At 43.3% G+C, this 24,867-nt stretch overlaps 1 protein-coding gene across 2 annotated transcripts; it reads left to right on the top strand.

Moving 5' to 3' along the window:
- The first annotated feature begins 1,114 nt into the window (after window positions 1-1,114).
- LOC141194403 (uncharacterized) lies at window positions 1,115-24,576 on the top strand. 2 transcript variants are annotated; one of them, XM_073662310.1, is made up of 7 exons: window positions 1,115-1,198; window positions 11,137-11,220; window positions 11,350-11,529; window positions 11,604-11,727; window positions 11,810-11,907; window positions 12,106-12,196; window positions 22,725-24,576. In XM_073662310.1, the coding sequence occupies exons 2-7, from the start codon at window positions 11,143-11,145 to the stop codon at window positions 23,906-23,908; spliced, it is 1,755 nt and encodes a 584-aa protein (XP_073518411.1). In that variant the 5' UTR covers window positions 1,115-1,198; window positions 11,137-11,142; the 3' UTR covers window positions 23,909-24,576. The 2 variants fall into 2 exon arrangements, with proteins under 2 accessions (XP_073518411.1, XP_073518412.1); XM_073662311.1 differs by lacking the exon at window positions 1,115-1,198 and adding an exon at window positions 8,237-8,500.
- Window positions 24,577-24,867: the final 291 nt, after the last annotated feature.

Here is a 24,867-nt window from a genome sequence, read left to right as displayed (position 1 = left end):
GAGAGCATGGTCAGTCATCCTCTTGGTGAGAACACGGAAGTCTTGCCTGTTAGCAGTCCGGCACGCATGGCTGAATTTATGTTACACTGCCTTTCCTGTGACCCTCGCATTCTCAAATTTTGGGTGACAGTCACTGGTTGGTGACACTTCTAGACCCATTCTACAAGGAGAACTTTCTATCTCTTATTCCTGAGGCGGACAGGTCTAGAAAAATGGGACAGTACCAGAAGGCCCTTGTTGCGGAACTATTAAAAAAAATTCAACTGGGGGGAGCCGCCTGAAAAATACTCAAGTTTCCCATAGACTTACATTGGGTTCGTTGCTCGGGTTGAGCACCCGAGTATTCCAATTTGCTCGACCCGAGCAACAAGTACCAGAGCATTTTAGTGCTTGCTCATCACTAGTCCTAGGTCAAGAGCCAGGAGGGTACGTTATAAACAGAGGGAAAAGACAAAGGCCTAGTCAGGTCACAGTCTAGAGTCAGAATTCCAAGCTCAGGGTGTGTCAAGGCAAAAGGGGTAATAAAAACGGGTAGTCAATAGGCAAATCCAGGGTCCGGCAACAGAAGATCAGAATATCTGAATTCTGCGCACAAAGCGCAGAGGGAACAAACCACAGAGAGCTGCAGCTACAACTGACTTGGTCATCACTTTGAACAGGGAACACCTGAAGGAAACTCAGCACCTCCCAGTCTCAGATTGGATGGCTGAGCTGTCAATCAAAATACCAACCACTCAGCACACCACTGCAGTAGATTAGACGACTGAGCTGTCAGTCACTGCGTCCAAGACACACAGTTCCATGACAGACATAATATCAAATACACCGCAGGACACAACAGTCCCCATGATAAAGGCGGAGGCAGCACAGGTGCAAAATGGATGAAACAACCACTCACACACCGACGGTTCATGGAGGGGCGGCTGCCTAGTATTATAAATGCACATGGATAAGGCCGGTATGAGGCGCCAGTCACACAGATAAGTGAGGAACATAGTGTCTGGCCTATAACCTAATAGAGACGCTCACCACACACTATAAACACTTGTACGCGCTCCATCCTGCAGGGTACAGCAGTGTCCTGCATCCACTGAGGCCCCTGATCATGTGACCCCTGACTCCTCCCCTCCTGTGACCTCACCACAGGTCCTGTGCGCACACAACAGCCATATATGTGGTGGCGGCTCTGCAGGTGGAGGTATGTGGAGATTCCCCCTTATTCTCTATTAGGATTATTCATTGCACTTTCTTCCATATCGCCACCATATTCTGCAGCGCTGTACACACATTATTAACATTTTCCATATTGGGGCTCACACTCACTTTTTTACATCTGCCACGTCCTTAAGCATACATCTAACCACACTCTTGTACCATATAAGTCTACCCCGAACACATAGTAAATGGACAACCCCTTTAAGGCTGTGTTTACTGCTAAATTCGTCAGTTCTGCTCCTTTATATTGAGCTCCATCCACTTTCTCTCAGGATTCCCGTTATATTTCACACCAAAGTTCTTTTTCTTATAAATTCCACACTTAGGCCGTCTCCTCAGCGTTCCTCTTTACTCTCAGGCCGTCTCCTCAGCATTTCTTGGCAATGTCCTCAGCGCTCCTCTCTGCTCTCAGGCCGTCCCCTCAGTGCTTCTCTCTGCTCTCAGGCCGTCCCCTCAGTGCTTCTCTCTGCTCTCAGGCTGCCCCCTCTGCGCTCCTTTCTGCCCTCAGGCCGTCCCCTCAGTGCTCCTCTCTGCCCTCAGGCCATCACAGCGCTCCTTTCTACCCTCAGGCGATCTCCTCAGCGCTCCTTTCTACCCTTAGGCCATCTCCTCAGTGTTCCTTTCTGCCCCCAGGCCATCTCCTCAGCACTCCTCTCTGCCCTCAGGCCGTCCCCTCAGTGCTCCTCTCTGCCCTCAGGCCATCTCCTCAGCGCTCCTTTCTACCCTCAGGCTGTCTAATCAGTGCTCTTTTTTACCCTCAGGCGGTCTCCTTAGCGCTCTTTTCTACCCTCAGGCTGTCCCCTCAGCGCTCCTTTCTGCCCTCAGGCCATCTCCTCAGCGCTCCTTTCTGCCCTCAGGCCATCTCCTCAGCGCTCCTCTCTGCCCTCAGGCCATCTCCTCAGCGCTCCTTTCTACCTTCAGGCTGTCTCCTCAGTGCTCTTTTATACCCTAAGGCCATCTCCTCAGCATTCCTTTCTACCCTCAGGCCGTCCCCTCAGCGCACCTTTCTGCCCTCAGGTGTCATGCCAGGTGTGGGAATACTAGTGCAACACAGAGGGAAAAGGGAAAGGGAGCCCAGACACTAGGGAAAGGGGGAAGTGGAGACCTCCTAGTCTGTTCTGGCATCACCCTGTCTCAACTACCGTCTCTATATTGCCTTTTCAGCAATCGCCGCACGCGGGCCTCGCCCTGCTCTCCCTGGAGTATGGCTACGGGTGGGGATGGGAGGAGATGAGCAGTAGTCAACCTCCGCTAAACTCTATAGACAACATGGGTAGACATAAAAGGGGGAAAACGGCTTTGCTTTAGATGAACTCCAAATAAGCACACGGCCTCAAGCTCCAGAGAGGATGAAGTACTGTTCTTGTTAAGCTTCACAAGTAGAAATGAATATAACCGGTGACTCCCTCTCAGCCACCCCAGGTATATATACACCCAGACCAGAGAGCTAATTAGCAAGAAAGAGGTAGCCGCTTGGTCCTAAAGACAGCCTCTTATCTAAAAAGCTGTCTGGAATGCCAAACGTAGAGATCTCCTGCAACCCCCTGCAGGGCGACTGTCCGTCACCTCCAACACACCCGTGACATCAGGCCATCTCTTCGCGCCTATTTCTGCCCTCAGGTTGTCTCCTCAGCGCTCCTTTCTGCCCTCAGGTAATCTGCTCAGTGCTCCTTTCTGCCCTCAGGCCACATTCTCAGCATTCCTTTCTGCCCTCAGGCCGTCCCCTCAGCGCTCCTTTCTACCCTCAGGCCATCCCCTCAGCTCTCCTTTCTGCATTTAGGCTATCCCCTTAGCGCTCCTCTCTGGCCTCAGGCCATCTCCTCAGTGCTCCTTTCTGCCCTCAGGCCGTTTCTTCAGAGCTTCTTTAGACCCTCAGGTTGTCTCCTCAGAGCTTCTCTCTGCCCTCAGGCCGTCTCCTCAGCGCTTTTTTCTGCCCTCAGGCCGTCCCCTCAGCGCTCCTCTCTGCCCTCAGGCCGTCCCCTCAGCGCTCCTCTCTGCCCTCAGGCCGTCTCCTCAGCGCTCCTTTATGCCCTCAGGCCGTCTCCTCAGGGCTCCTTTCTGCCCTCAGGCCGTCTCCTCAGCGCTCCTCTCTGCCCTTGGGCTGTCTCCTCAGCGCTCCTTTCTGCTCTCAGGCTGTCTCCTCAGCGCTCCTCTCTGCTCGCAGGCCGTCCCCTCAGCGTTCCTCTCTGCTCGCAGGCCATCCCCTCAGCGCTCCTTTCTGTCCTCAGGCTGTCTCCTCAGCGCTCCTCTTTGCCTTCAGGCCGTCTCCTCAGCGCTCCTCTCTGCTCTCAGGCCATCCCCTCAGCGCTCCTTTCTGCTCTCAGGCCGTCTCCTCTGTGCTCCTTTCTGCCCTCAGGCCGTCTCCTCTGCGCTCCTCTGTGCCCTCAGGCCGGCTCCTCAGCACTCCTTTCTGCCCTCAGGCCGTCTCCTCAGGGCTCCTTTCTGCCCTCAGGCCGTCTCCTCAGCGCTCCTCTCTGCCCTTAGGCCGTCTCCTCAGCTCTTCTTTCTGCTCTCAGGCCGTCCCCTCAGCGCTCCTCTCTGCTCGCAGGCCGTCCCCTCAGCGCTCCTTTCTGTCCTCAGGCCGTCCCCTCAGCGCTCCTCTCTGCCTTCAGGCCGTCCCCTCAGTGCTCCTCTCTGCTCGCAGGCCGTCCCCTCAGCGCTCCTCTCTGCTCGCAGGCCGTCCCCTCAGCGCTCCTTTCTGTCCTCAGGCCGTCCCCTCAGCGCTCCTCTCTGCCTTCAGGCCGTCTCCTCAGTGCTCCTCTCTGCTCTCAGGCCGTCCCCTCAGCGCTCCTTTCTGCTCTCAGGCCGTCTCCTCTGCGCTCCTTTCTGCTCTCAGGCCATCCCCTCAGCGCTCCTTTCTGTCCTCAGGCCGTCCCCTCAGTGCTCCTTTCTGCCCTCAGGCCGTTTCCTCAGCGCTACTTCCTACCCTCAGGTTGTCTCCTCATCACTTCTCTCTGCTCTCAGACCATCTAGGCTTTCAGGGTAGCTCTTCTTTGTTGCTGTAATCAACAGGACATGGTTATAATTATTTTTTTTGTTGGACCAGAAATTAACCCCTGAACATGCACTGCACCCTGCATGCAACCATGCCAGTGTTTCTTCTGTGTTATAATAAAAAGCAGTGCCCCCACCAAATACACATCTTGAATTAGCTGAGAGATTTAAACTTGCTTATAAAATATCATAATCACAATGGAAACAAGCTTCAGAATATTGCCCAACTACACTGAGTTCCAAATTATTATGCAAATAATATTTTATCAGATTTTCCCAAATTACCTACAGTGCTGGCCAAAATATTGGCACCCCTGCAATTCTGTCAGATAATACGCAGTTTCTTCCTGAAAATGATTGCAATCACAAATTCTTTGGTATTATTCTCTTCATTTAATTTGTCTTCAATGAAAAAAAACACAAAAAGAATTGTCCTAAAGCCAAACTGGATATAATTCCACACCAAACCAAAAAGGGAGTGGACAAAAGTATTGGCACCCTTTGAAAAATCATGTGATGCTTCTCTAATTCGTGTAATTAACAGCACCTGTAACTTACCTGTGGCACCTAACATGTGTTGGCAATAACTAAATCACACTTGCAGCCAGTTAACATGGATTAAAGTTGACTCAACCTCTGTCCTGTGTCCTTGTGTGTACCACATTGAGCATGGAGAAAAGAAAGAAGACCAAAGAACTGTCTGAGGACTTGAGAAACCAAATTGTGAGGAAGCAAGAGCAATCTCAAGGCTACAAGTCCATCTCCGAAGACTTGAATGTTCCTGTGTCTTCCGTGCGCAGTGTCATCAAGAAGTTTATAGCCCATGGCACTGTGGCTAACCTCCCTAGATGTGGACGGAAAAGAAAAATTGACGAGAGATTTCAACGCAAAATTGTGCGGATGGTGGATAAAGGACCTAGACTAGCATCCAAACAAGTTCAAGCTGCCCTGCAGTCCCAGGGTACAACAGTGTCAACCCGTACTATCCGTCGGCGTCTGAATGAAAAGGGACTGTATGGTAGGATACCCAGGAAGACCCCACTTTTTACCCCGAGACATAAAAAAGCCAGGCTGGAGTTTGCCAAAACTTACCTGAGAAAGCCTAAAACGTTTTGGAAGAATGTTCTCTGGTCAGATGAGACAAAAGTAGAGCTTTTTGGGAAAAAGCATCAACATAGAGTGTACAGGGAAAAAAAGAGGCATTCAAAGAAAATAACACGGTCCCTACAGTCAAACATGGCGGAGGTTCCCTGATGTTTTGGGGTTGCTTTGCTGCCTCTGGCACTGGACTGCTTGACCGTGTGCATGGCATTATGAAGTCTGAAGACTACCAACAAATTTTGCAGCATAATGTAGGGCCCAGTGTGAGAAAGCTGGGTCTCCCTCAGAGGTCATGGGTCTTCCAGCAGGACAATGACCCAAAACACACTTCCAAAAGCACTATAAAATGGTTTGAGAGAAAGCACTGGAGACTTCTAAGGTGGCCAGCAATGAGTCCAGACCTGAATCCCATAGAACACCTGTGGAGAGATCTCAAAATGGCAGTTTGGAGAAGGCACCCTTCAAATATCAGGGACCTGGAGCAGTTTGCCAAAGAAGAATGGTCTACAATTCCAGCTGAGCATTGTAAGAAACTCATTGATGGTTACCGGAAGCGGTTGTTCGCAGTTATTTTGGCTAAAGGTTGTGCAACCAAGTATTAGGCTGAGGGTGCCAATACTTTTGTCCGGCCCTTTTTTGGAGTTTTGTGTGAAATGATCAATGATTTGATTTTTGCTTCATTCTTTTGTGTTTTTTCCTTGCAAGCAAATTAAATGAAGATAATAATACCAAAGAATTTGTGATTGCAATCATTTTCAGGAAGAAATTGAGTATTATCTGACAGAGTTGCAGGGGTGCCAATACTTTTGGCCAGCACTGTATATGAATTGCAGTCATTGTAATTTTCCAGTCAAATAACTATTAGAGTACAATTGAAAGGTTTTTATACAAACTGCCTATGATAACAGGATATTTTAAAAAAAATAAAACACTCAAACTGCACTCAAAATGCATGTTCCAAATTATTATGCATAGCAGAGTTTTCAACCTTTTCATTTTAATAAAGAACAAAAAAATGGTCATTTTTGAAATTATAACCATTAACAGGTTATTACAAACTGAAATCAAACAGTTTTCAACTCAAAACTTTATTCTAGGTGATGTTACATTTGCACATAGGACCCCTTGTTCGAAAGGAGCTTCTGAACTCTCTCGTCTCTTGAATTTGTCAGGTTTTGGATGGTTCCTGGTTCAATTGTTTTGCATGAGGACAGAATACCCTCCCAGAGCTGTTGCTTAGATGTGAACTGCCTCCCGCCATCATAGACACTCCTTTTGATGATGCTCCAGAGGTTCTCAATGGGGTTGAGGTCAGGGGAGCATGGGGGCCACACCATAAGTTTGTCCCCTTTTATGCCCATATCAGCCAGAGATGCAGGTGTGTTATGTGCAGCATGAGACGGGGCATTATCATGCATGAAAATGATCTTGCTGTGGAATACACGGTTCTTCTTCTTGAACCATGGAAGGAAGTGCTGTTTGAGAAACTGAACATACATTATGGAGTTCATCTTTACCCCTTCAGGGATCCTAAAGGGGCCGACAATCTGTCTCCCCATGATTCCAGCCCAAAACATTACTCCACCTCCTCCTTGTTGGCGCCGTAGCCGTGTTTGCATGGGGTGTCCATCAACCAGCCATCCTCCACTCCATCCATCTGGACCATCGAGCGTTGCACGGCACTCATCGGTGAACAAAACAGTTTTGAAGTCAGTCTTCATGTATTGTTTGGCCCACTGGAGCCGTTCCTGCTTGTGTGCAGTGGATAGAGGAGGTCAACAGGATGGCTTACGCACAGCTGCAAACCTCTGAAGCACCCTGCATCTTGTTGTTCGGGGGACGTTGGAGGCACCAGCCGCTTCAAAAACTTGTCTGCTGCTATGACAAGGCTTTTTTGCCGCTGCTCTTTTAACCTGAAGTAATTGCCTGTAGGAAAGAGTCCTCAATGTTCCCTTATCCGCACGCACACGTGTGTACTGTGAATCAGCTACATACTTCTTGATTGTGCGATGATCACGATGAAGTGTCTTGGCAATGTTGATTGTAGTCATGCCTTGACGTAAACACTTGACAATTTGTTGCTTCTCAGCAGCCGACACATCCTTTTTCTTTCCCATTTTGGCAGAAAATGTAGGCTGCTTAATAATGTGGGACAGCCTTCTTAAGTAGTCTTGCCTTTCATTGGACACACCTGCCAAACTAATTAGCACAGGTGTCTGCAATTGCTACAGTGATATAAAGAGCCCTGACACACATCACCATCAATGAGTTTTACTGACAAACAAAAAAATTCTTACCATATCACTCCTAAACACTTTTTGCATAATATTTTCACTTTTCTTGCTTTGTCAGGGGTCAGATGTGGAATCCACATTCTATGAATTGTGGGATGTTTCTTGAACATTGCACCTGAAGCTGATAGCAGTGGAGAATAAAAAAAATAGTTTTCTTGACCACTTTGAAACAAACACTGTGTGCGCAATTATTAGGCAAGTGACTATGTTGACCATATCATCATTCTTATGCAGATTTTCCAAATGCAAGCTATATAAACTTTTATGTTTATCGGATGAAGTAGATCAGGTGATGTGTACTTGTGTGATGAGGGGTGTGTGGCCTATGGATATTGACACCCTTTATCGGGGGTGGGGGATTGTTAGGCAGCTTCTTTTCCTCAGGCAAAATGGGCCAAAAAGAGTTTCAACTGACTCTAAAAAGTCAAAAATGGTTAAAAGTCTTACAGAGTGATGCAGCACTCCTTAAATTGTTCAGATATTGGGGAGTGACCACAGAAACTTCAAAATTCTACAGGGTCACAAAAGAAAAAAAGAATAGCATTAACTGCAAAAGATTTCAGAAGACTCAAATGTGAAGCGACCAGGAAGATATTATCCTCCAGTGCTGTTGTATTTCAGAACTGCAGCCTCCCTGGAGACCCAGAAGAACTAGGTGTTCAGTGCTCAGCGACAAGACTGAGGCTGAACCCCGACCATCACTGAACAAGACACAAGAAAAGACTTGTCCAAGAAATATCTGAAAACAGATTTTTCAAAGGTTTTATGAACTGATGAGAGTGACTCTTGATGGACCAGATGGATGGGCCTGTGGCTGGATCATTAATGGGCAGAGACCTTGACTTTGACTCAGACACCAGCGGGATGGGCACTGTTATGGGCTGGTATTATTACAGGTGAGCTAGTTGGACCTTTTCGAGTTGAAGATGGACTCAAAATCAACTCCCTAAACTTCTGCCAGTTTTTAGAAGATGCTTTCTTTAAGCAGAGGTACAGGAAAATATCTGCATCTTTAAAAAAATCAGGATTGTTCTGCAGGACAATACTCAATCGCAGCATCAGTGCCAGGAAAGGTCTTAAAGATGAAAAAATTACATAATGACATGGCCTCTTCCTCACTGAACCTACACTGTGTGCAGAATTATTAGGCAAGTTGTATTTTAGAGGACTATTTTTTTTTATTGATCAACAACTATGTTCTCAATCAGCCCAAAAGACTTATAAATATCCAAGCGTAATATTTTTGGAAGTTGGAGTGTTTTTTTTTTTAGATTTGGCTATCTTAGGAGGATATCTGTTTGTGCAGGTTACTATTACTGTGCAGAATTATTAGGCAACTTAATAGAAACCAAATATAATCCCATCTCACTTGTTTATTTTCACCAGGTAAACCAATATCAGTGCACACAATTTAGAAATAAACATTTCTGACATGCAAAAACAAAAACCAAAAAAATTAGTGATCAATATAGCCACCTTTCTTTATGATGACACTCAACAGCCTTCCATCCATAGATTCTGTCAGTTGCCTGATCAGTTTTCGATCAACATTGCATGCAGCAGCCACCACAGCCTCCCAGACACTGTTCCGAGAGGTGTACTGTTTTCCCTCCCTGTAGATCTCACATTTTATGATGGACCACAGGTTCTCTATGGGATTCAGATCAGGTGAACAAGGGGGCCATGTCATTATTTTTTCTTCTTTTAGACCTTTACTGGCTAGCCATGCTGTGAAGTAGTTGGATGCATGTGATGGAGCATTGTCCTGCATGAAAATCATGTTTTTTTTTAATGATACCGACTTCTTCCTGTACCACTGCTTGAAGAAGTTGTCTTCCGGAAACTGGCAGTAGGTCAGGAAGTTGAGCTTCACGCCATCCTCAACCCGAAAAGGTCATACAAGTTCATCTTTGTTGATACCAGCCCATACCAGTACCCCACCTCCACCTTGCTGGCGTCTGAGTCGGAGTGGAGCTGTCTGCCCTTTACTGATCCAGCCTCTGGCCCATCCATCTGGCCCATTAAGAGTCACTCTCATTTCATCAGTCCATAAAACCTTTGAAAAATCAGTCTGAAGATATTTCTTGGCCCATTCTTGACGTTTTATCTTATGTTTCTTGTTCAAAGGTGGTCATTTTTCAGCCTTCCTTACCTTGGCCATGTCCCTTAGTATCGCACACCTTGTGCTTTTTGATACTCCAGTAACGTTGCAGCTCTGAAATATAGCAAAACTGGTGGTGAATAGCATCTTGGCAGCTTCACGCTTGATTTTCCTCAATTCATGGGCAGTTATTTTGCGCCTTTTTTAGCCAACACTCTTCTTGCAACCCTGTTAGCGATTTGCCATGAAACGCTTGATTGTTCGGTGATCACGCTTCAAAAGTTTGGAAATTTCAAGACTGCTGCATCCCTCTGCAAGACATCTCACAATTTTGGACTTTTCAGAGCCCGTCAAATCTCTCTTCTGACCCATTTTGCCAAAGGAAAGGAAGTTGCCTAATAATTAAGCCCACCTTATATAGGGTGTTGATGTCATTAGTCAACACCCCTCCTCATTACAGAGATGCACATCACCAGATTTACTTAATTGGTAGTTTGCTCTCAAGCCTATGCAGCTTGGAGTAGGACAACATGTAGAAAAAGTATCATGATCAAAATACTCATTTGCCTAATAATTCTGCACACAGTGTAGACCTTAGTGCGAATTGTTGGGCTTTTCTTAAACTCAACATTTATGGTGAAGGAAAACAGCCCCTCTCTGATCAGTGTCGGGGGCTGTGGCTGGTGCTGCCCAAAAAGATGATCATCGACAGATTAAGAAACTAATGGACTCCATGGGTGGATGGCTTATCACTGGTATTAAGAAGAATATGTTGGTCACTGATATATTTTTTTAAAATGTCAGAAATGTATTTTTTGACATTGACTCGTTTGGTTCTTATTCTCACTAGAACAGATGAAAATAGACAATTGAGATGGAAAATTAAAATTTTTCATATATTTTCATAATACTTCTGCACATAGAGATATTCTCCTAAGACAACACCGCACTTTTACTTTCTTAAATATTCAGGTTTATTACTCTTTTAGATTGACCGACAGCACTGGTGATGTTAAATAATAAAAGTAATCATCAAAAATACAAATTGCCCAATAATCGTGCGCACGGTGTAGAATAGGCAGTGGGGTTAGAAGACCACTTCTTTCCAGAACTTATCGTGGAGTGGTGAGATGTATACAAATAAACCATTAACATATTTTATTGGCTGTACAAAGACTGTTGCCTTCTTTATATTGTTAATTCAGATAATTTATTTTATAACATCTGCAATGCTAATTGATAGCACATAAATATCCCTGTCTGACCTCAAGATGTATGAAGTGCTCTACCACATTATTGCTTTATACCGGCATCATGCTATTCATTTTATTTATTATTCAGTATTTTATATGTCTTGCAATGAGTCATCTTCTATCTACTCACATTCCCACAATATGGTATACTAATAATTTATCTATATCATTTTCCTAGAGAAGAATGGATAGAGACAGAAAGAAGATGGTGGAGAGGATATTACACCTCACCCTAGAGATCCTCTTCCGGCTTACAGGAGAGGTGAGAGATTCTGATGACGTCACATTACATCATTCTTATCTATGGGAATAACAGATGGACAGAACTGGAGAGGTGAGGACTCTGGAAATGGCTGTAGTGAGATTTATTAATGTGTCTCTCCATAACCAGGATTACATATTAGTGAAGAAGACCTCTAGTGAGCGCTGTCAGGACCCTGTGTCTGAGGGATGGGGAAGACCCCTGAGCCCAATCACAGGACCTCAGTCTCACTTCCTGATACATGAGGACATCAATGACCAGAAGATCCTAGAACTCACCTACAAGATGATTGAGCTGCTGACTGGAGAGGTGGGAATGCTGGGACATTATACAGTAACGCTATGGAGGGATCGGGGGGATGACGGTATCATTGTATGTGTCAGGTTCCTATAAGGTGTCAGGATGTCGCTGTCTATTTCTCCATGGAGGAGTGGGAGTATTTAGAAGGACGCAAAGATCTGTACAAGGACGTCATGGTGGAGGTTCCCCAGCCACTCACATCACCAGGTAATAGACAGAACTAACTACACACGGTCTATAATTATCTGTATGTAAAGAATGAATTCAGTCCTGTATGTGTTTCCTCCAGCTCTATCCAGTAAGAGGACAACACCAGAGAGATGTCCCCGTCCTCTTCTTCCACAGGACTGTAAACAAGAAGATCCCAATGTTCCTCAGGATCATCAGGTAGATGGAGAGAAGGTGTCATGAGATCTCCCCTATGATGTGTAGACGGCTGTGAAGGTCTTGTGCTCAGTCTTGTTTTATCCACCAGTATTATATGGTTTATACTTGTGTAATGAGAACGGTGGAGATGGCAGGATTAGAGCTGATCATAGATGGGACTTCTCCATCTGTCTGTGACTTTTATAATATTTGTTTCAGGGTGAAGATCTGATCCATATTAATACTACAGAGACATATGTGAGGGGTGATGAGCGGTGTAAAGAGGAGATTCATACATATGACCACCCAGGTGAGTAGTGATCACTAAATGCAGAGAAGTCACAGATTCTTCTCATGGTAATATATATATACAGTGCTGGCCAAAAGTATCGGCACCCCTGCAATTCTGTCAGATAATACTCAGTTTCTTCCTGAAAATGATTACAATCACAAATTATTTGGTCTTATTATCTTCATTTAATTTGCTTGCAAGGAAAAAACACAAAAGAGAATGAAGCAAAAATCTAATCATTGATCATTTCACACAAAACTCCAAAAAAGGGCCGGACAAAAGTATTGGCACCCTCAGCCTAATACTTGGTTGCACAACCTTTAGCCAAAATAACTGCGAACAACCGCTTCCGGTAACCATGAATGAGTTTCTTACAATGCTCTGCTGGAATTGTAGACCATTCTTCTTTGGCAAACTGCTCCAGGTCCCTGATATTTGAAGGGTGCCTTCTCCAAACTGCCATTTTGAGATCTCTCCACAGGTGTTCTATGGAATTCGGGTCTGGACTCATTGCTGGCCACCTTAGAAGTCTCCAGTGCTTTCTCTCAAACCATTTTATAGTGCTTTTGGAAGTGTGTTTTGGGTCATTGTCCTGCTGGAAGACCCATGACCTCTAAGGGCGACCCAGCTTTCTCACACTGGGCCCTACATTATGCTGCAAAATTTGTTGGTAGTCTTCAGACTTCATAATGCCATGCACACGGTCAAGCAGTCCAGTGCCAGAGGCAGCAAAGCAACCCCAAAACATCAGGGAACCTCCGCCATGTTTGACTGTAGGGACTGTGTTCTTTTCTTTGTATGCTTTTTTTTTCCTGTACACTCTATGTTGATGCTTTTTCCCAAAAAGCTCTAGTTTTGTCTCATCTGACCAGAGAACATTCTTCCAAAACATTTTAGGCTTTGTCAGGTAAGTTTTGGCAAACTCCAGCCTGGCTTTTTTATGTCTCGGAGTAAGAAATGGGGTCTTCCTGGGTATCCTACCATACAGTCCCTTTTCATTCAGACGTCGACGGATAGTACGGGTTGACACTGTTGTACCCTCGGACTGCAGGGCAGCTTGAACTTGTTTGGATGTTAGTCGAGGTTCTTTATCCACCATCTGCACAATCTTGCGTTGAAATCTCTCGTCAATTTTTCTTTTCCGTCCACATCTAGGGAGGTTAGCCACAGTGCCATGGGCTTTACACTTCTTGATGACACTGCGCACGGAAGACACAGGAACATTCAGGTCTTTGGAGATGGACTTGTAGCCTTGAGATTGCTCATGCTTCCTCACAATTTGGTTTCTCAAGTCCTCAGACAGTTCTTTGGTCTTCTTTCTTTTCTCCATGCTCAATGTGGTACACACAAGGACGCAGGACAGAGGTTGAGTCAACTTTAATCCATGTTAACTGGCTGCAAGTGTGATTTAGTTATTGCCAACACCTGTTAGGTGCCACAGGTAAGTTACAGGTGCTGTTAATTACACCAATTAGAGAAGCATCACATGATTTTTCAAACAGTGCCAATACTTTTGTCCACCCCCTTTTTTAGGTTTGGTGTGGAATTATTTCCAATTTGGCTTTAGGACAATTCTTTTTGTGTTTTTTTCATTAAAGACAAATTAAATGAAGAGAATAATACCAAAGAATTTGTGATTGCAATCATTTTCAGGAAAAAACTGAGTATTATCTGACAGAATTGCAGGGGTGCCAATACTTTTGTCCAGCACTGTGTGTATATGTATATATATATATATATATATATATATATGCGCCACATCAAAAGTAATTCTTAACCAAGATAATATAAGCTGGGCGACAGCTCTTTGTAAAATAACAAAGACAAAATTACTTGGAGGGTGAGGGCTTTTCAGCTCTTGAACAGAACAAAACCATCGGTCTGGAGGGTTTTTATACCTTTTTATACAATATAGATGTTTTTTCAGACTTAGATGCTTTTATTAAAAACAAATAACATAAATAATTATGTAAATATGTAAGGTGCTTTCTTGAATGTCCAGTGGATTGACAATTGAGATCAGAAGCAAATAATTAGGTTTTTTGGGGTCAGAACGGAACTTGCATTATGGTTGTACTTTTATTTTCTCCCATCCAATTAAAATCTTTGGACATTTGTCTGTTTTCAACCATATTAACTATGTAAATATGTTATATAAAATTTATGATATTGTTAATAAAAATTAATTTCTCTTTATTGAGTAAAATTTAAAAGATAATCCAGTGGATACAATCAAGAGCAACTACCATGCACCCTCCATGGTGATCCAGATCGACGGGTTTCAACTCGTTAGTCATAATCATGACTAACACCTAACGAGTCAAAACCCGTCGATCTGGATCGCCGTGGAGGGTGCATGGTAGTTGCTCTTGATTGTATCCACTGGATTATCTTTTAAATTTTACTCAATAAAGAGAAATAAATTTTATTAACAATATCATCGCTGGATAAAGTTTCTTCTTTTCCTGCTACCTGTAAATGTTTTATATGCAGATTGCACTGCCTCTTTTACAGCATATTGGCACTTTATTTACCTTTCCATTAATCACATTTGCAGTATAGCATATTGCTTTCTATTTGAGAGCTGTACCAACTATCCATTATTTATTATTCACTATACTTATAGCCAGCCACTGCCATTTTATATATTTTGCTTATACTAGGATTCCTAGGTACACATTACATTTCTTGACTAGCAGTCATACTTTTTTTTTTGGAGGCAATTTATATTCTTGGGTCTGTTTCGTTATTGCTCTTCAACATGGATTTTACCTTACCTGATATATTTTGACTGCTAGCAGCACTATGGTATATTGAATATTTGTCCCCTGCCTTGATTTTTCCACCTGTTGCCTATATTTTCTTGTTCGGATTTTAATAATATAATGAATGAACTATTATTTTATTGATTACAATGTTGTGTAGTCTCCTGTAGGTATTGATTGTATCCGTGATCACACAATAGTCTTCAAACCCTTTGTGTGCATTAATTTCAGGCATTGGACAAGAGCCTTGGGTCAGGGCCTTCATAGCCCTTATCCCTTTTGCTGTATGAGGAGAAATTACTGGAAACCTCAGAGTATGGACCACTACTTTTAGAATGAGTCCACCAAGCTCATTTAGACTGATTATAATTAGCGTTTGCCTGATCTCTTTGTGTTATCCAGCAAACAAATGCAGGACAATTGTGACCTCTCTGCGCACAGAAGGTGCTTAGCACAGTAGTTCAGTTTATTCAATAGCTCCATTATGAAAGGAAATATTCAGTTCTCACCGAATGTTGCAAATTATCCATTATTTTTTAAATTAAATTGCCAGGAGTCTATTACAAAGGTAGGAAACCTATAAAAAAATCCCCTTTTCCAGTACGTCCCCATGACGGCACCATAGGAGGAGTAATCTCATATCCTCTGTAGGGACAGGAAGCACAAGAGGTTAAAAGCCCTCCCACCCCCAACCTCCTCAGTGTTTTTCCTGTCCCTACACAGGACAGGGAGTAGTGGAGGAGCGCTGGTGCAGGGAGAACTAGTGCAGAAGAACACTGATACTTACAGGGCCCTGGGGGATTGGGAGGGCCGCGGCTCTCTCCTTCCCGCCGTCAAGTGGGTCCTGGGCCGACACTCCCTGTCGGGAATTCCTCAGCCCTCCGGTATGCTGGAGCCTCTGGGTGCCGCTTCCCCATCGCTGGGGTTCTCGTCGTCCTGCTCAGGGCGGGCCCAGCTTCTCCCGCCTTCGGGGACCGCCCGGGGTCGAAACCGGAAGTTCATGGATGACGACTTCCTGTCGGCGGTCGCGCGGAATATTCAAGCGTAGATCGACTGTGGACGCCAGTGGAGCAGGAGAACATGACAGGACGACCAGGTAAGGTACAAAAAGGGGAGCTGGGGAGCATCAAAGGCTGGCTTACAGCTTTGGCACTCCTAGCAGTACGCTACAATGGCTGATGTGTCACACCCTGATACCCTCCCTGGATCGCCCCACAGTTATGATGTCTCTGTGCAGTTACCACCTCCTTCTGAAAAGAAGAAGGATACAGGGAAAAAGGCCACAGTGAAAACCAGGAGGTGCCTGGATTGTAACATCAGACTTCCCGACTCATATACAAAAGTGTCTATGTGCTGAATGTAGAGCCTCCATGCTAAAGGAGGAGAATAGAGCTTTATTAAATGAGATGCGTAGTATGATCAAAGAAGAAGTTCAGGCTTCTATTACGTCTCTGGTGTCCCCAGGTTCAGGGGTCCAGGATGTCCGGGGACCCGAAAGACCCAGAGAAGATACAGCACCATCTTCTGAAGGTGAAATCAACCCATCTTGGGACTCTGACAACGGTGAGACCATTAGTCCACCTCAGGGAGGGGAACGTAAAAAGTATATGTTCCACTCAGATGGTATGTTGATTCTTCTACGAGCCGTCCGAAACACAATCCAGGTAGAAGAGACGGAGAAGAGCAGAAACATTCAAGATGAAATGTTTGGTGTACTTAGAACCCATAGATCCATGGTTTTCCCTGTTAATACTCATGTGAAAGACATGATCCTGGAGGAATGGGAGGATGCGGAGAAGAGACTCTATTCCACGAGACTTCTGCATCCGACTCTCCTTTGATCCAGAAAACACCAATGTTTGGGACACTATTCCTAAGATCAACGTCCCACTAGCCAAGGTGGTCAAGAAAACCTCTATCCCCTTTGAGGATTCATCAGGACTTAAAGATCTTATGGATCGAAAGGTGGATAGACTTTTGAAAAAAGCCTGGGAAGCCTCGGTGGCAGTTATTAAGTCTAACGTTGCTGCTACATCTATTGCCAGATCCATGAAAGTCTGGCTAGATGAGCTAAAGGGTCACCTACGGGATGGCACCCTGAGGGAATCTCTCAGTCAATCATTGCCCCTATTCAAAATGGCAACGAATTTTGTGGCCGACGCTTTGGCAGAATCGGTCAGATTTGCTGCCAGGAATAATGAGCTTTCCAAATCAGCCAGAAGAGCTATTTGGTTAAAGACATGGTCTGGGGATACAGCTTCTAAGAACAAGCTGTGCTCCATTCCGTTTTCAGGGCTCAAAGTATTCGGACCAGTGTTAGATGACATACTAGAAAAAGCGTCCGATAAAAAGAAGGGCTTTCCTGAGGAGAAAGAGATGGAGCAGCCCTTTCGCAAACCTTTCCCCTTCCGTAAACATAACACTCAGAAAAAAGGGGGATCCATGAGCTGGAGTTTTAATAAGGGGAACAAACATAAAAAATACCAGCCCAGTACTATCTCCCGTTCAAAACGACAATGACTATGTCAGAATAGGGGAGCGGGTAAGGTTTTTCAAAAACAGTTGGCATCAGGTAACTCAAAATCCCTGGATATTATCAACTATAGCGCAGGGTTACAGGATAGAGTTTTCTCAAAATCCCCCTCAAAGATTCCACCTAACAAGGGGTTCCCCTACCTCACTTTCCCGTCTACGTGCAGACGTAGAGAAACTTCTACAACAGAAGGTTATTGTTCCAGTTCCAGAACACGACCAACATTGGGGCCAATACTCCTCTGTTTTCAGTAAAAAAAAAAACATCAGGGGAGTTCCATACAATTATCAATCTGAAACCCCTAAACCGATGGGTCCACTACAAAAAATTCCGCATAGAATCTGTGAGATCAGCCATTCCCCTGATAGACACAGATGCGGTAATTTGCACCCTGGACCTCAGGGATGCATATTACCACCTGCCGATACATTCCTCAAGTCAGCAATATCTGAGGTTTGCGCTACCATCAGGCAGTCAGATTCTACACTACCAGTTCCGATGTCTTCCCTTTGGCCTGTCATCTGCTCCCAGAATCTTTACGAAGATCATGGCAGAGGTGGTAGCCTATATCCGACTCAGGGATATTACCATCATTCCATACTTGGACGACTTCCTGATGGTGGCAGGATCCCCTCTAGATATGACTCAACATCTGGAATTTGTCCTACAGACATTAACCAGCCTGGGTTTAATTGTAAACAAAGAAAAATCCAATCTTGTCCCAGGTACTTCACACATCTTCTTGGGAGCCTATCTCGACTCCCGAACGCGAACGTCTTATCTCCCGGAAGACAAGATGCTCTCAGTCCCACAAAGGATTCGTTTTTTTGCAAGGGAGAAAAAAACATTGATTCGAAAGGCAATGAGTATTTTGGGAATCATGACGTCGTGCATCACCTGCGTCAGATGGAGCCAATTCCATTCCAGGCCTCTACAGAAATCCATCCTGGAAGTGACAGACAAACATCATAAAAAGTCCACTGTTTTATCGGAATCTTCAACAACTCCAGCTTTCAGCCTGGCTTCTGAAGGGGAGATACTGAAAACCAAAGGCTTATCCGCCAGAGTGATCAAGACTACACAGGCTAGTAGAAAACCTGTAACCCAAACCATATATAAAAAAGTCTGGAGGACCTTTTGTCTGTTCTACAGGACGGTAGACACCTCTCAACCAGACATCCCTGCGATCCTTGATTTCTTGCAGGCGGGATTTGATACAGGTTTTAGACTAAGTACCTTGAAGGTGCAGATTGCAGCACTAAGTGCTTTCTTCGACATATCATTGTCCTTGCATCCCTTGATAATCAGATTTGCCAAGGCAATCCAGAGACTTAGGCCTGCCCAGAGAATTTCTTCCCGTCCGTGGGATCTGAATCTTGTCCTGAGAGTTCTTTGCAAACCTTCCTTCGGCCCAGTTCATGAATTAGAAATAAAGAACTTGACTCTCTAAACAGTCTTCTTGGTGGCAATTACCACGTCTAAACGGTTGGGTGAGATCCAGGCTCTCTCTGTTGTCGAGCCATGTATGCAGATTTGGGATGATTGAATCAGTCTCAAACTGGATCCAAGTTTCTACCCGAAGGTGGTGTCTTTAACCCTCCGTCACATACAATATCGGTTCTAACGAGTTCACATACAATGTGACTGTCAGGCGCCGCAGGCTAGAAAAATACCTATAATATCTAATGTTTGCAATTTCAGTGCTCTAAAAGTGATCAGTGACCTTCATAGGGATGTAATAAAAGAGACTACACATAATCAGGTGCAAAAAAAAAACCATTTACTTAACATAAAACTAATAACTCTGAAATACAAACATTTCAAAACTCCCGCCAAATAGTCCCCAGTTCGACTCTGTCAAAAAACTCTACAAAGAAAATTTATGGAAACAAACTTAATTTTAAGGTACCTTAAGTACTATTAAACACATATTCAATCAGAATTAGATCCTGAAGTTTCCCCAGAAAAATTACACTTGCAGAGCAAAGAGCAAGAATTACACATCATTTTTGCATGTGTCAGGCAGATTGCATTATGACATTTGTGACATTCATAATTAGAAAGCCTTCTGATTCCGCTTTCCGTGGTGCAGGTGGTGCATCTCCTTCTTTTGGGAGGTGGTGCAGGTGGTGAATTTTCACTATCATCATCTGGGCGGAATCTTTTGAGCTGAACTTGAAGGCGAGAGGGGATACCGATTGTTTTCATACTTCTCCTGCGTAGCTCTCCAAGCACTAGTTCATGGGCCAATTTTTTCAGATAGAATCGTCTACGGAGTGGTTCAATCTTGTTTTCAAGGTAAATGACTTGTGAATTTATACCACCCAAATTCAACATAGCAAAAAATATGACCATTGGCCAGCGTTTGGTGTTTCTGCTGACGTTGAAAGTTGAGCACATCTGATCAGCTGTATCAACACCCCCTTTGGTTGCATTATAAAATGTAATTATCTCCGGGTTTTTTTGTGCCTCAGTCCCAGGATCGATGGCATCATCATGAAGTGTTGATAGAAGAAGTACAATTTTTTTTGCTTGTGGTACATAGGAAACCAAAACTTTTCCATTATGGAATGCAAACATACTGCTGTACTGTTGTCTCCCTTTCACACTTACAAACTGTGTAAGCAATTCTTTTTTATTTTTTCTTACAGTTCCGACATATGAAAGCTTCTGCATTTTCAGATAATCAATCAGATCACAATTTGAAAACCAATTGTTAGCTGTTATATTGCGGCCCGATCCAAATAAGGGCTCAGCCAGTCTTTTTACAACATCACTGGGTTTGTTGCTGACACAGTAAGGACCTTCTGGTTGTTTTCCTGCATAAACTTCCAGGTTGTAAGTGTAGGTCTTACTGGCATCAACAAGGGCATACATTTTTATTCCATATTTGTTAGGCTTTGATGGAATATATTGACGAAAGGCACATCTACCACGAAAACCAGGGAGCATTTTGTCAATAGTGAGATTCTCCCCAGGGCAATAGGCTTTTTTACAGTTTTCAACAAATTTTTAGAATATATCACGAATTGGAGCAAGTCGGTCATGTGTTTTACGTTCGGTTCGGGTAGTTCTGTAGTCAAACCGAAGGCAACGAATTAGAAGCTTGAATCTGTTTATGGACATAACAAGGCCAAATTTTTCAACTCCATCCCCATCTTTACTCCAAAGTTCCTCCAAACTTTGTCTATTTGCCCTATAAGCTCCTGCAAGGTATAATAATCCAAAAAAAGCACGCAGTTCTATTTCATCTGTGGCCTTGATGGTTCTGTTGCAGATGAACTTGTCCTTTATAATGTCTATATATTGGTTGGTATATGTGACAATAGAGTCCAGAATATCATCTGTGAATAAACTATTCCAGCATTCAACTGCAGTTTTTGCATTACTTGCAGTTCCTATAACTGCAGGAAGGTGAGTAATAATGTTTTGAGGTTCCCTACGTTTTTTCTGGAATGGCTTCTTGTTCCATTGTTTTTTTTTATCTTTTCCCATATAATAAGAATCTACATCTTCATCCTCAACACTGTCACCATCTTGCTCTGTTTCAGAATCCACTTCACATACTTCCACCTCATCATGAGAATCAATCTCACTTTCCTCTCCTAAATCCTCATTCAGTGTGGGGTCTGCATCATCTAACAGCATGTTTGTTACTTCCTCAACATCAAGGTTTTTTGATAAATTGTACATTTTCCTCTCCATTTCAGCAGATAATCTGAAGCAAGAGAAGGAATATGTGTTAGGGAACTACTGTATTTGCCTGAGCAGCACACTTTCTTTTTTAATCTGCCTTATTTCTATGAAATATCCTCACACTTTGTGCTATACATTCATAAAACAAACTAAATAAACAATTGTGATGAATAAAAACATAAAATACCAACCTTATTGAGTGTGACGTGTTCACATACAATGAGCCTGAGAGATTAGCGCAGTTATATCTGTCCTCCTGAAGCTCTGCAATCCAACTGTGGTATGAGGTTTCACAGAGCTGCTAGAGACAGGAGACTACCTGGAGGGAGGGGATTTCCTCACAATCTGGTGAGGAAGGAGAAATGAAAGTAAAAGAGATGTGCCTGTCAGGCCTATTGTATGTGACGGAGGGTTAAACTAAGAAGTGGTTCTTCCATCGTTCTGCGAATACCCTAGAAATCCGAGAGAGGAAGAGTTTCACCATCTTGATGTCCGCAGAGCAGTGTTGGCCTATTTGGAAGCCATTCGGAACTGGAGATTAGACTCTAATCTTTTCTTACAGTTTGGGGGGAAAAATATAGGCAGAAAGGCTTCAAAACCATCCTTAGCTAGATGGGTTAGATCCATGATTAATCTAGCGTACCTTTCAGAAGGACAGTCTCCCCCTGAAATTATCAAAGCCCATTCTACCAGAGCAGTTTCCACCTCTTGGGCAACTAGAGCAGGGGCTACCATTGAACAGATTTGTACCGCATCCACATGGTCAGGACATACTACATTTTGCAAACACTGCAAACTAGATATTCTCTCACAGCAGAGATCTGTGTTTGGTAGGAAGGTGCATTTATCCCACCTTAATCTATGAGTTCTTGGGTATACTCCTATGGAGCTGTCATGAGGATGTACTGGAAAACCAGAATTAGTTTTGCCAGTAATGATGTTTCCAGGAGTCCATATGACAGCACCCTTATTTCCCTCCCTATATTGCTACTGTATGTGACTCTAACATATGTCTAAGTAGTCTAGAATAAAATTGTGTTGTACCCAGCCAATGTGGTTCTTGGAAAATCAATGAGGAGGTTGGGGGTGGGAGGGCTTTTAACCTCTTGTGCATCCTGCCCCTACAGAGGATATCGGATAACTCCTCCTATGGTGCTGTCATGTGGACTCCTGGAAACATCATAACCAGTAAAACTAATTCCGGTTTTTATCCACTCCTAACTTTTTACATTCCTTTTACAATTCTCCACTGAGCATTTAACTAGAAAAGACTGACGACGGCCAACACTGATATATGAACCTATGAAAATGGTTTTGGTTCATTAAAAATAAACTGCAAGAAAGTAGCATGAGGCCTAATGTTTGCTATCTTCTGTTTTTTGTTTTAAAGCCCAATGTTAGATTGTGATTGGCTTTGCATCACTGTTTTAGTTAAAAAGCCAATTTTGCTGCATGCCTTGCACTTTGGCTGAAAATTTTGACATTAATGTTATAAATTATCAGTAGACATTTTATTATTAAAAAATAAGATAATCAGTTTTATTCTTTGCAGAAGAATGTCCCGGGATCTCTGAGGGACATCAGATATCTTTAGATTGTAAAGCAGATAATCGTGGTATCCCATATGATACATATGAAGAACATGTCATAATTCCATATATCGCCCTTCCCGGCAACAGTCTATCATCAGATCCTTTCGAACAGGTCCTGTCTTCTGATTCATTACCGAATGTTAAGGAAAATAAAGGAAACAGAAAAGATACCGTGAACCAAATTTCTAATAGTGGAGAGAAGCCATATACATGTTTGGAATGTGGAAAATGTTTTGACTGGAAATCAAAATTTATTCAACATAAGAGAAGTCACACAGGGGAGAAGCCATTTTCTTGTAAAGATTGTGGGAAATGTTTTAGCGAAAGATCTTTTCTTTTTAGACATCAGAGAAGCCACACAGATGCAAAGCCATTTTCTTGCTCACAATGTGGAAAATGCTTTAAACAGAAATGGGGTCTTGTTACCCACGAGAGAATTCACACAGGGGAGAAGCCACATTCATGTTCAGAATGTGATAAATGCTATATTGATAAGTCAAGTCTTGCGAGACATCAGTGGGTTCACACAGGGGAGAAGCCATTTTCATGTTCAGAGTGTGGACAATGTTTCAACCAGAAATCAGATTTTGTTAGACACCAGAGAACTCACACAGGGGAGAAGCCTTTTTCTTGTGCAGAATGTGGGAAATGTTTTAACAGGAAATCAGCTCTTGTTACACACCAGAGAACTCACACAGGGGAGAAGCCATTCTCATGTTCAGAATGTGGGAAACTTTATAATAATAAAACACATCTTGTTAGACATCAGTGGGTTCACACAGGGGTGAAGCCATTTTCATGTTCAGAGTGTGGGGCATTTTTTACCGATAAATCATCTCTTGTTAACCATCAAAATATTCATACAGGATCAATGCCATATTCATGTTCAGAATGTGGGAAATGTTTTAACCGGAAATCGTATCTTGTTACACATCAGTGGGTTCACACAGGGGTGAAGCCATTTTCATGTTCAGAGTGTGGAGCATTTTTTACCGATAAATCATCTCTTGTTAACCATCAAAATGTTCATACAAGATCAATGCCATATTCATGTTCCGAATGTGGGAAATGTTTTAGTAAGAAGTTAGAAGTAGTTAGACATCAAAGAACTCACATAGGGGAGAAGCCATTTTCATGCCCATAATGTCAGAAATATCTTACCAAGAAATCAAGTCTTAACGATTAAAAACTCAAATATATATCAGAAAAAAATTTCACGTACCGTATTCGAAGAGTGTTTTCATCGAAGCCAGTTCTAATTCCACATGCGAAATCTTTCACAATAAAAACATTTCCAATTCCTGAATGTTTGAAATGTTTTACACACAAATAAGATCTGCTTAAAAACAAATGGATTCACTCAATGATATAGCATTTGTTGTATGTACTAATATTATAATAGACATTCAAATTAAATCACTGATGAGATAGGAAAAGCTAGTTATAACACTAAACATTGGTCAAGAACTTAAGGGCTTGTCTCCTTATAGAAAATCCTCATCCCGTGCTGCCATTTGTTAGAAAATAATCAACCACTGTTCACTCACTTTCTCCGGGTCCAACGCTGAGCTTCTGGCGCTGTTCCCGGTGTCCAGTATTGGATGTGGCGTTGACTTCATGGCAAAAGTGTGGCAACCAATCAGTGAGCTCAGCAACTCTGCCCATGTAAACTGAACCACCCCATTCAGCGTTGCTGAGTTCTCTGATTGGCTGCCGCACTGTCGACGTGGAGTCAGTGCCTCAGCCAATACCAGACGCCAGGAGCAGGGCAAAGATTTAGCGCTGGATCCTAGGACGATGAGTAATGAGCGGTTGGTTATTTTAAAACAAACTGCAGTTGGAGATGAAGATTCTCCAAAAGGGGATAACCCCTATGAAAAATATTTGCCTTTTTGTACAGTAGCTTTTAGTTTTACTTTTTTGTCACATGTAAATGTTTGTGATCATCCAACTATTTTTACCATAAAATAAAGTTTAAACAAGCAAAATGCAAAATGCAGCTTCTAATTGATCATTCCATTTACTGAAGTTCAAAGATTTATACAAACCCTATAATCCACCTCGTAAAAAAAAAGAATAATTGTTTTCCTAAACCAATCAATT

This window comes from Phyllobates terribilis, unplaced genomic scaffold (genome assembly GCF_046119375.1).
Source record: "Phyllobates terribilis strain yellow unplaced genomic scaffold, ASM4611937v1 Scaffold_70__1_contigs__length_7381418, whole genome shotgun sequence".
Taxonomy (NCBI): Eukaryota; Metazoa; Chordata; class Amphibia; order Anura; family Dendrobatidae; genus Phyllobates; species Phyllobates terribilis.
Note: the sequence above shows the minus strand (reverse complement) of the source record. Positions and strands in the feature narration are given on the sequence as shown.